This window comes from Copadichromis virginalis, unplaced genomic scaffold (genome assembly GCF_057382275.1).
Source record: "Copadichromis virginalis isolate Kocher_CV1m ecotype Utaka unplaced genomic scaffold, C_Virginalis_male_GT1.1 unmapped_scaffold_1, whole genome shotgun sequence".
Classification (NCBI taxonomy): domain Eukaryota; kingdom Metazoa; phylum Chordata; class Actinopteri; order Cichliformes; family Cichlidae; genus Copadichromis; species Copadichromis virginalis.
The window spans coordinates 6,043,005-6,055,644 of NW_028188589.1; the positions used below are offsets into that span (position 1 = coordinate 6,043,005).

Below are 12,640 nucleotides of genomic sequence, written 5' to 3' on the forward strand. Positions count from 1 at the left end.
AGATGTTCTCTGAAATGTTTCCCACTGTTGGACAAACTTTCACAGTTTCTTCATAAAGGAGATCTCCTGTGCAGTCCATCTGTGATAATATGTTAAACACTGAATTATGATTCATATCTGAATGTACTGACTGTTAATTATTGATGAGAACATAATCAGTAAATATAAATATGTTTGAGTTTGGCTTTGATGAATCAGAATAAAAGTAATAAAATAATGATTTTAGAGACAGGCCTAACTCAGGCAGGCTGACAGCCTGTGTACAAACAGACTTCAGCCATATGAGAGTGAGTGTGAGTGAATGAGAGCACACACAGGACACTCTGATCTCTGAATGTGTGTGACGCAGTGAAAAAGAGGATTGTACTGGATATACTGTGACTGACAAACAGAGTTTAAAGAGAAAGGTGTTTGGATTAAAATGGATTATGCTAAAGTGAACGTGCTAATGAAATCTGAACTGACTGAAATGTGAAGTGAAGATAATTCAGATGTAAAAGAGAGAGAAACTGATAATAAGGTGGGGCTGGAGATCAGTGAAGGGCATGTAAACACCTGATTGGTTGAGTAGATATCAGATCGACAGTTTCACAGTTTTCCCTGTGGATTATAACTTTAAGAAGATGTGACATTCATCAAGGAATCCTGCTCTCCAGATTATTTCCATGAACACTGAGCTGGAACACATCTACAGTGCTGGAAGTGCCCGTCTCACCACCAACCTCTCTGTGCACATTCACTTTTCAACCCTTTGTGAGACACTAAAGGTGTAAATCTGAGTATTTATCTATGTTAGTGTGAACACCTCTAATAGGTTGGTTTAGTCTTTCCAAGTCATATCTTCCCTTAGATCTGCGGTCCAGGCTCCTAAAATCATCCTAGTTTAACAAGCACTACAATCTAGAGGAGAGCTGCACTACCAGGTGTGACTGATAAGATCTGACCTGCAAGGATACTCATGTTTATGTATATCAGGACAAGCAGGGAAGACCTGGGGCCCGTTCTTCGTACGTCGCTTACTACATCCAAGATCAAATGACACATCCAAGATCAAATCATCGCGCTAACCGTGAGCTCGCTAATCCGGTTCCCCGAACACACCTGCTGTTGACGATTAGTACAGCTGGACGCAGTAATGTGACATCACTGGGTGTAGTAAAAGGGGCTACGCATCGATAGTAGAAACATTGATCGGCAACCCTCTGATTGGTCGGCGAAAATGTCGAAGGAGCGCGCTCGGCTCGGTATTTTTCGGCAGCAGAGCAAGAACTCCTGAGTGAGGGATTTCAGGAGTTTCAGAGTTTAATCAGAACGCAAGGGAACACTGCAAAGGCTGCAAAAGCAAGGAGCGAGGGCTGGCAGAAAGTTGCTGACAAATCAAACTCGTAAGTAATTTAATAATAACAATAATAATGGAGTGGATTGATATAGCGCTTTTCAAGGCACCCAAAGCGCTTTACAATGTCACTATTCATTCACTCTCACATTCACACACTGGTGGAGGCAGCTACGGTTGTAGCCACAGCTGCCCTGGGGCAGACTGACAGAAGCGAGGCTGCCATATCGCGCCATCGGCCCCTCTGGCCAACACCAGTAGGCGGTAGGGTAGATTTATTATATTACACTATATTATCCAATATTATATTACATTACATTATATTATAATATGTTATATTTTATCCTCTTTCACATTAGAGCCACGACAGGACCCACTAGAACATGGGAACAGGTAAAAGTGAAATATAAGAATATTCTACAGAATGGTAATATTTATCACTTATATTGCTTGTCGTCTCTTGGAAAGAGACCCTGGAATAATCTGTTTGTTTATAACAGCAACCAAGAAAAGGGCAGAGGAAAAAAAGACAGGTGGTGGTCCTGCACCCCCTCGTCAACAAGTTGGTTAAGTGAATAATACCCTCACGGGAAAATCGATATCTCTCTATGAGCACACTGTCGCGCTGAGCTAAAGGATCCTGTCTGTCCCGCAATATACGCTGAATTCTGAAAACTCTCCTTATCAATCTTGCACCTTCCGCAATGGGTGGCTCGCGTATACGGACAGGACATGGCTGCGACAGACTTCCCAAATCCACCTTCGCTTTTATAGCCGTGGTCTCTCATCTTGATTACACGAAGTAATTTACAATTACTACTCTGAAATATGAATTACATCTGTAATAATCACATACATGTAATAGAATGTTAATAGTACATTTCCCTTTTTTAGGAAATGACCTGTGTGAAATCAATAAATGGATCAGGTGCTGCATTGTCTTTAGTTACATTGATGTTATTTATTTATGGTGAAACAGTGGTGGAATATCGCTGTTGCTTTCGTATAAATGAAGCGGACATACCTGCGTGGCCGCGATCTAATCCTGTTTACATAAAGTAAACCTGCTCCCGAGCAGGTTTACGCTTACGGCTCTGTTGCTATGACAGCAAGTCCCGGATGAGCTTCGGGGAACCGACTGATCCAGGATCACGCGAAATCGTCAACAATCTAATCCGGCTAACCTACTTAGCGAGGTACGAAGAACGGGCCCCTGGACATCAACTCTGTCAGGCTGCCTGAGTCCTCTCACCCACATCAGCTCATCAACTCTAAACAGGAACGAGCAGCTCATTTCAAAATAAAAGGTTGGAATTGTAAAGAAAACAAACAGAGCTCATAAACTGAAACTGATTTCATTTTTTCAGCTGGAACATTTTAGTTGTTCCTTTTTCAATACATACATAATTATATTTACAGTAAGTCTTATCATTCCCCTTTTCCCTGCCAGTCACCGCCAATGTTCCCTCTAATGTTTCATGTGTCTGAGCGAACACACAAACTCCCTGAGCGTCCCTTGGACCACTGTGAGCAACAGCAGACGTGTGCACTGTGGTCACGCCAGCATCTTATCCATCCAAGTTACATGGTTTATTAAAGTAATCAAATTACAGCATTTACATTTATGTTAGACTACTTTTAATTAACTGCTTTAGCCCACTTACAATGAAAATTAAAAACAACCTTGTTCATGACCTGTAGCATGTTAACACTATTGGAAGTAAAAATAACTTGAACTCCAATTTTGAAAACACAACTTTATTTTTTCTATTTTTATAAAGCTCTGACTTGTATTATGAGTCTGTGGTCTGGGAGAGAGTCTGTAACTCTGTCTGCAAAATACAGGATATAATGACCAATGTTGGGCAGTTAATTATATAGTTACTTCTTCAAAAAAGTAACTGAGTTTTGCAAACAACAAAGTTTGTTGCAATAAATACTGAATACTATCGTTGTTATAAACAACAATACTATTCAGGAAGAAAACCAAACATTGCAGATATTTTATCATAACTCTGGTTTTACGCGGCCGATCAACACAATTTAAAAACTGGTATAAAGTCCACACTTTTTCCCTCAGTTGCTCCGTCTGTCCTGCTCACATCTCCAATGGTTGTACACGTTGTCATTAACGTGGCTTCACCTCATCATCAGCCACTTTGCTCGCTATAACACCGGTGTTGGCACATAAGGACGCTGTCATAGCCTGTCAGCGACGTTGATTAGCTGCGTATATACGAATGTGAATCGCGTGATTGGCTGGACTATGGGATAAGGTGGCATCGTTCTAATCCCATATGGGAGCAGCCAGTCACTGACTAACACTGCAAAACAGAATTGTTGAAGATTTAATTTTTATTTCAATTGAGATTTGATTTTTTTTTTTTGTGTGCAACACAGATTTTCTGTGCAGAGACGTGCCAGCAGCGCGCAGTTGCACGAGCGCAGCTTAGAGGGAACATTGGGCACCACCACAGTTCACTTCAACAAAACTTTACTTCAGATTTGTTTTCATGTTTTGATCCAGTGATGAGAGCCGTTTCCCCCATGTCCAGTCCTTGTACTAAGCTAGGCTAAACACGTCCAGTGCCTGTCTCTGTGCAGCTTTTAATCTGATGTTTATAAGGTAGAAATGGAGGAAGAAGAAAATGACTTCATCAATCAACATGCAGCTACCAACCCAAATGGTGAGGTGGTGGTTAGTTATTACTGTTGTTTCTGATCCCCTACATTATCCTACATTCAAATACACTCAACAAAAATATAAACACAACACCTTTGTTACTGCTCCCATTCCCCATGGGATGGACGTAGAGACCTAAAATTCATTCCAGATACACAATATAACCATCCCTCCCAAACAGTGGTCACAAATCAGTCCAAATGTGTGGTAGTGGGCACATCTGCTATATTGAGATAATCCATCCCACCTCACAGGTGTGTCACATCAGGATGCTGATCTGACATCATGAGTAGTGCACAGGTGTACCTCAGACTGCCCACAACAAAAGGCCACCCTGGAATGTGCAGTTTTTTGCGCTATTGGGGGTCTGGGGACCCAGAACCGGTCAGTATCTGGTGTGACCACCATTTGCCTCATGCAGTGCAACACATCGTCGCATGGAGTCTATCAGATTGTCAATTGTGGCCTGTGGAATGTTGGTCCACTCCACTTCAATGGCTGTGCGAGGTTGTTGGATATTCGTGGGAACTGGTACACGCTGTCGTATACGCCGGTCAAGCACATCCCGAACATGCTCAATGGGTGACATGTCCGGTGAGTATGCTGGCCATGCAAGAACTGGGACATTCTCAGCTGCCATCTGCCCTGAACAATGTGAACCATGATTCATCCGTGAAGCGCACACCTCTCCAACGTGCCAGACGCCATCGAATGTGAGCATTTGCCCACACAAGTCTGTTACGGCGACGAGCTGGAGTCAGGTCAAGACCCCGATGAGGACGACGGGCATGCAGTTGAGCGTCCCTGAGACGGTTTCTGACAGTTTGTGCAGAAATTGTTTGGTTGTGCAAACCAATTGTTCCAGCAGCTGTCTGGGTGGCTGGTCTCAGACGATCTTGGAGGTGAACCTGCTGGATGTGGAGGTCCTGGGCTGGTGTGGTTACACGAGGTCTGCGGTTGTGAGGCCGGTTGGATGTGCTGCCATATTCTCTGAAACGCCTGTGGAGACGGCTTATGGTTGAGAAATGAACATTCAATGCACGGGCGACAGATCTGGTTGACATTCCTGCTGTCAGCATGCCAATTGCACGCTCCCTCATTGCTTGTGGCATCTGTGGCATTTTGCTGTGAGACAAAACTGCACATTCCAGGGTGGCCTTTTGTTGTGGGCAGTCTGAGGTACACCTGTGCACTACTCATGATGTCAGATCAGCATCCTGATGTGGCACACCTGTGAGGTGGGATGGACCTGTACGATGTGCTCAACACAAACATTATTTACCATCAGTTACTGTGTGACTGAACCACGTGGGTGTATGAAACATCGCTTTCAGTTTTAATAGCACATGGCAACATTCAGACGTGAATCTATACAGTAACACTTTGATTTGTTACAGTGAGGAGACTGTTGAAGGAACGATGAGGGGAAACTGTAACAGCAGCAACAGAAACCAGGAGACAAAGCTGAGGTCTGGGTTCCTCTATGCTACACACAGCCTCCTGCTCCTGGACTTTAGTAAACACATAAATGTCTCCAAGTACACTTACTTCAGAAACTCTATTAAACTCATTACAAGTTTACTTCAGCTTTAAAATACTCACAACATCAGCACACATGAGTAAACAAAGTAACTCACACAGCTACTGTTCAAGTTTAGTCATCTTTAATACAAATATACCTCATTATTATGAATCTCACAGCTACCTGCTCATTGAACTGAACAATAATTCTGTTTGACCATTAAAACAAAATATGTGACTGTAAAAAATGTTCAGACAGTAATTAAGAATCTCCTAAGCAATCCAAAGATAAAGAAAAGTTCACCTGCCAATTCTATAAAGCTTGGTTGTTTGTACAATAATATCATTTAATGATATGTTTGGATCCTAACCTGAGAGTTTCCAGTGTACAATGTGGACTCTGCAGTGCAGCAGACAGAAGCTTCACTCCTGAATCCCGCAGGTCATTGTTACTCAGGTCCAGCTCTTTCAGACTAGAGGACTGGGAGTTGAGAACTGAGGACAGAGCATCACAGCTTCTCTCTGAGAGGTTACAGCCACTCAGTCTGGAAGAAAACAAACAAACAATTAAATCAGTCAAATGAAACATTTTTAATGCCAGCATGCAATACAATTATTGGTTAACTAAATAGCTTCATTAAAACACAACTCTTCTTCTATAGCAGCACTTACTCCTTGTAAGCTCCACCTGCTCCACCATCTGAGTCAGACGACATGAAAACAAACTGTAAATCTAGTAGAAACATGATTGGAAATCTTCTCAGATCCATTTGTACATTTAGAGCCTGATCCTGAAATATAGCAGCACGGACATTCACAGCAGCAAAGGGTTCTTGCTGATCTGAGCTGGCTTGGCCCTGGCTTATTGAAGATTAAAGAAAGCGGAATCAGCTGTTCAAACCCCCACAAGGCTGCCCGCTGTGACTGAAACAATGGGACGCGTCGTGACTTCTCAAAATGGGCTCATTGAACGCAGCACGGATAAGATCTTGAAGAAGCTCATGGCGGTCGTGAGTTCTCAGACTTTGCTCTTTGAGCGCAAAACCGATAACCTCTCGGAGAAGCTCGTGGCTCTCCAACGGGAGATTGAGAGACGAGTGACGGACTGTTAGATCAGCTGTGAAATTGACATGCAGTTGTTCGCACCAAAGAAAACCACCATCATCTCATGCGGCTAACATACCGGCGCCAGCTGTGGTCTCAAGGCTGGAGCTGAACATAACAAATCTCACCCTGATAACAGACGGTGTTTAGACTGTTCCTTCCCATCCTAAGCATGCTTATCCCCTCCCGGTGCAGACGGTGGGTCGAGGGGACCAGCGCAAATGCTGCAGGCCCGGATGCGCTGTCTACACCGGCTGTCTCTCACCTTTTACCCATCCCTGCTGCTTGTCATGTGTTTCTATGGCGCATTAAGAGTTTTCATGTGCTCTGCGCTGGGGTCATTTTTTTTGTCTGTTCTCAAACTGATCTCCCTGTTGAAGCTCAGTCTGGGAGGAGTTCTTTTTTCTCCTCATCTTTCCTGATGTTGTGCATTTTCTGCTGTTCGGTTCCAGGTCGCTGCTCTAGCGGCTGACCGGCCAGCTACCTAGCCTGACCCGTCTCCCCAATGTGATGTTTGTGTATTGTATGTACGGTTGGAAAGCTCAGTATCCTAATTGCCCCTTGAAAATAAATACAGTGTTCTGAATCTGAAAAGATTACAGAAGACGTCTCTGTTCAGTAAATATTACGCTCATGCTGTCACCAAATACCAAAGGTAGGTAAAACTCTGGTTGTTGCAGCCATCCAGTATGACATGCTTTGTACTGTCCTGCTGCAGTTTGTGACACCTGGTTGATGAGTTGTGAAGGATGATGAAACAAACACTTCACTCAATGTTTGTCTTCTAAACTGGATGTAATTTGGGCAGCCGATAGTTTTTCTTAATCTATCCCAGCTGCAAATAGGAACACAACAAATAAATAACTTTACCCACTTGGATCCTTATCATTCAAGATTGTGAAAAGATTCTCTACTCAGAGAATACTGGAGATTTTAGATGAGAGAGATGATTTGGAAGATGATGAAGGGGAAGAGTTTTCACAACTCGAGGCCTTTTGTCTTCACTGTACAGGACAAAGAAGACAGGAAGGGAGGGAGAAGTGAGGAGAATAACACACAGGAAATGGTCTTGGGCAGACTCAAACCAGGCCCTGGAGTCACGACTCTAACCTTCAGTGCATGGGTCACCTGCTCAGCCAGGTAAGCTACAGCAGTCAGCAGTGTGTGAGTTAATTTGAAGACAATGATGACTATAAGTCAGGTAAAAAATACTATCATCAACCAACAAGGGGAAAACAGTGAGCTTGAATGACCAAGCTTTGACCAAGGGTGGCTCACTCCTCGGTCTTCTTGCCCAAGGAGTGAACCACCCTGCATGGCTATCAATGTGGTGCAACCAAGGCCATCATACAGTACAGGCCATCCAAGCTGATTTTAACTTTTCCTCCCAGATACCACCTTAGAAATCATCTAGATTAGGATATGTTGGCTGTTCTAGATCCAATCACAACAAACAGAGAGCTGCTGTGTGTCCAAGGTGAACAGGAAGAATATATACATGCATAAAGTCAATAAAGTCCGAAGGTTTGCTTTAGACTGTGCTGCAGTTTATCATCAAAGACAAACAGGCACCATGCTGCCAACAAATGGCATCAAGTCTGACTTGAGGTTTTTTGTTCTTTTTTTTTAAAATCAAGATTAAATTTTATAGCAACCACAGCAGAGATGACCAGGGAAGGTGTGCTTGAGGGGATATAGCTACAACAGCTGGTTTCAGACTGAAGATGAACTGAGGTGCTGCACCCAAGTCTGCAGGTTCAGGGAGGGACAAACATCTGCTGCAACCAGATTGGAGTGAGAGGAGAGAGCAGGCCAACAACAACAAAGAAACAACAAACACACTGTGGAAGACCGAGGCTGAGTTTAGTTTAAAGTGGAACTAAGGATGTTTCTCTGGCTGCCAGGATTCACTGAGTAATTCAAATGCTTTCTTTAATGCAGGACCCACCATGCATGTAAAAGCAAGTGTTTCACCAACATTTGTGACTAAAATAGACCTGCAGTAGAAATGTATCTAGGAGCATGCATGTGAATATAAAGTATCACAACATCAGGCACATGCAGCCTAAGTGTTTAAACAAAGACTGATAACATAACAGCAGCAGTGATGATCAGAGTTTATGGTGAATCCAGCGTCTCGAGTTCTGGAGGCATTAAAGAGGTTACAGTTGTATTGGAGAAATCCCAAAACTTTACAAATTCATACAAAGACAGAAAACCTGGTGAAATAAATTACTGACACAGTTGGATGTTAAAAGTAAAGACATGAGTACAAATGTACTCACAGAGCTTTGTTGGAGGCTTTGACCACTGGCAGCAGCCTCAGAAGAGCCTCCTCTGAAGCAGAGTATTTCTTCAGGTCAAACACATCCAGATCTTCTTCTGATGACAGTAAGATGAAGACCAGAGCTGACCACTGAGCAGGAGACAGTTCACCTGTGGAGAGACTTCCTGATCTCAGGGACTGTTGGATCTCCTCCACTAGAGAACGATCATTCAGTTCATTCAGACAGTGGATCAGATTGATGCTTTTTTCTGCAGACAGATTCTCACTGAGCTTCTCCTTGATGTACTGGACTGTTTCCTGATTGGTCTGTGAGCTACTTCCTGTCTGTCTCAGCAGACCTCGTAGGAGAGTCTGATTGGTCTGCAGTGAAAGACCCAGGAGGAAGCGGAGGAACAAGTCCAGGTGTCCATTTGGACTCTGTAGGGCCTTGTTCACAGCACTCTGGTGGAGAGATTGTAGGTTTGGTTTGTTAAATAATTTAGACCATGTAGAGGTTGTTTGTTGTTCCATCAGATTGAGTCCAGAGTTGATGAAGGTCAGATGGACATGAAGAGCAGCCAGAAACTCCTGAACACTCAGATGGATGAAGAAGAACACCTTGTCCTGGTACAGTCCTCTCTCCTCTTTAAAGATCTGTGTGAACACTCCTGAGTACACTGAGGCTGCTCTGATATCGATGCCACACTCTGTCAGGTCTGATTCATAGAAGATCAGGTTTCCTTTCTGCAGCTGATCAAAAGCCAGTTTTCCCAGAGACTCCATCATCGTCCTGCTCTCTGGACTCCAGTGTGGATCTGTCTCAGCTCCTCCATCATACTTGACCTTCTTCACTTTGGCCTGAACCACCAGGAAGTGGATGTACATCTCAGTCAGGGTCTTGGGCAGCTGTCCTCCCTCTCTGGTTTCCAGCACATCCTCCAGAACTGTAGCAGTGATCCAGCAGAAGACTGGGATGTGGCACATGATGTGGAGGCTTCGAGCTTTCTTGATGTGGGAGATGATCCTGCTGGCCTGCTCCTCATCTCTGAATCTCTTCCTGAAGTACTCCTCCTTCTGTGGGTCAGTGAACCCTCTGACCTCTGTCACCATGCCGACACAGTCAGGAGGGATCTGATTGGCTGCGGCAGGTCGTGTGGTTATCCAGAGGCGAGCAGAGGGAAGCAGTTTCCCCCTGATGAGGTTTATCAGCAGCACATCCACTGAGGTGGACTTTCTAGGGTCAGTTAGGATTGTAGTTTTGTGGAAGTCCAGAGGAAGTCGACACTCATCCAGACCATCAAAGATGAACACAACCTGGAAGTCTTCAAAGCTGCAGATTCCTGCTTCTTTGGTTTCAGTAAAGAAGTGATGAACAAGTCCCACCAAGCTGAACTTTTCCTCTTTCAGCACATTCAGCTCTCTGAAAGTGAATGGAAATATGAACTGGATGTCCTGGTTGGCTTTCTCTTCAGCCCAGTCCAGGCTGTATTTCTGTGTTAAGACTGTTTTCCCAATGCCAGCCACTCCCTTTGTCAGCACTGTTCTGATTGGTTCATCTCTTCCAGGTGAGGCTTTAAAGATGTCTTCTTGTCTGATTGTTGTTTCTGGTCTGTCTGGTTTCCTGGATGCTGTTTCAATCTGTCTGACCTCATGTTCATCATTGACCTCTGCAGTCCCTCCCTCTGTGATGTAGAGCTCTGTGTAGATCTGATTCAGGAGGGTTGGGTTTCCTGCTTTAGCGATGCCCTCAAACACACACTGGAACTTCTTCTTCAGGGTGGATTTAAGGTTACGATGACAAACTGCAGCTTGAAGTTCTGAATGAGAAGAAAAATAAACACTCAATTCCAAAAAGAACTAATCTTTAAAACATGTTGCTCCATCTTCCATCTCTGGAAAATGTTCATTTATCCAGCAGCTTAAATCTTTAGATAAATCCTCTTACTGCTCTGCAGACGGTCAGCCAGCTCCTCCTGCTTCATTCTCCTCAGGAAGTCCACTGTGATCTTCACAAACGCCTCTCTGCTGCTGCTCCTCTGACTCTCTAAGCATTCTGGGTAACCTGGACTCAGAACCTTCTGGATCTTCTTCAGCTCGTTCTTCACAAAAGTGATGATGTTGTCCTCCAGCAGCTGGAACAGAATATTTATGAATGAGCCAATCAGACTGAAATCATGGAGCCAAACATCAGATCCATGTTGGACACACTGACGATCCACTGGTCTACAAAGAGCAGCATGGAGACGACTGTGAACAGAACAGATGTAACAGTAGTTGTTGTACATGTACAGACCATAAATATGGAGTCCAGCTGTGTTTGATGCTGCTGGGCAGACTGACCACTGGGAACCTCTGAGCTCTGCTGGTCCACTCTGTGGAGGAACCATGAAGGATTAGATCAACACAGGATAAAGATCCAGGAGTTTCTGCTCAAATAACTTCATCTGAATCAAGTCTGTCAAGTTTTAAACTCTCAGATTGTGAACATATCAGTAATTTTCAGTCTGTTTTCATGGACGTCCTTTCAGTGGTGATGTCAGGGATGATTTTGAAGAAGCTCATCAAACTGAACCATCAGCAGATCACTGCTCCAAAACCAGAACATGATCCGAGTCTCCCTCCACCACCAGAACACCAGCTTTACTAACGTGGTAGATCAGTGTAGTACAGATCAATAACTGATGAGTCATTTGATCAAAATCACTGAGTGCTTCACGTCTGACCCTCTGATGCTTCTGTAGACATTTTGCATATTTAATGAATGTCTGACAGTTTTACATTCATTCTATGAACACAGTGGAAATGTTGTGTTATAGTCTCCATGTTGTTTCCAGCATCATAAATTCTTAAGTTCAGAAAATTAGATTCTTTCTTCACAGCTGAAAAACAACAACATTTATTCTCTATTGAAATCTGCATCGTCCACTCCAAAGGTCACAATCTGAAGGTAACATCTGGTTTTGTTCCCTGTGGTTAACTCTGAGCATCAGTATGGTGGGATTTATCCACTACATCCACACCACTGTGGTTCAGTGTTGTCCTGATGGAGTAACAGCAGCCAGTATGATCCAGGCTTTAGCTGCTGGGTCTCTGTGTGACCTCTCAGACTGTTTAACAGATCAGACACAAAGAGAATCAGAGCAGCTCTGTTCTTTAAAGACAAACATGAACCCACTCAGGTCACACTTTCCCCACAGATATGAGCATCACTGTCCTCAAACAGCAAATGACCAAGTCGAACATTTGGATCTTTTCTCTTTCATTGTTTTCTTTTTAATGAATCTTTGTAACAATCTGAGGATGTTTCAGGTCATATTTATCCAGGAAACACAAACATGTAAAGGAGTCATCACAGCTCTCTGACCTCGTTGCTCCAGGTTCACCACTGAAGTTTGGAGGGAAATCTTTGGACCGGTCACTCCTCACAGACGGACTGCTGGACCCTGCAGACTGTGACCTCTGACCTCTGCAGACACAAACATGATTGAAGCAGCTGTGATCACACAGACTGCAGATAATGCAGCTGTTTCCTGTCAGTAACATCCTCTTAGATTAGAGTTCAGCTTTTTACAGGAAAACTGGACAAAACTGATTTTTGTTACAAACTCATTTTCATTTCCTCTCAGCTCACAAACACAGTCAGACAATCAACCAGAGTCAACACTGATTATAATGTCAGTGCAGAATTATTTCTGTTACTCAGTGAGTTCAGCTCTCTGACCTCGTTGCT

The 12,640-nt window shown here is 43.7% G+C and overlaps 1 protein-coding gene across 1 annotated transcript; it reads right to left on the reverse strand.

Moving 5' to 3' along the window:
* Positions 1-8,925: 8,925 nt before the first annotated feature.
* Positions 8,926-11,331, reverse strand: LOC146679662 (protein NLRC3-like). The gene is made up of 3 exons (XM_085450118.1): positions 11,204-11,331; positions 10,856-11,042; positions 8,926-10,727 (listed from the first exon to the last, which is right to left on the reverse strand). The coding sequence occupies exons 1-3, from the start codon at positions 11,204-11,206 to the stop codon at positions 8,926-8,928; spliced, it is 1,992 nt and encodes a 663-aa protein (XP_085306244.1). The 5' UTR covers positions 11,207-11,331.
* Between the last annotated feature and the right edge of the window lie 1,309 nt (positions 11,332-12,640).

What these genes read in the sequence shown, in the direction of transcription:
- LOC146679662 (XM_085450118.1), bottom strand. An exon ending in GGCTGACCGTCTGCAGAGCA is followed by an intron (nt 10,728 to 10,855) that starts GTAAGAGGATTT and finishes CTTCTCATTCAG; the next exon opens with AACTTCAAGCTGCAGTTTGT.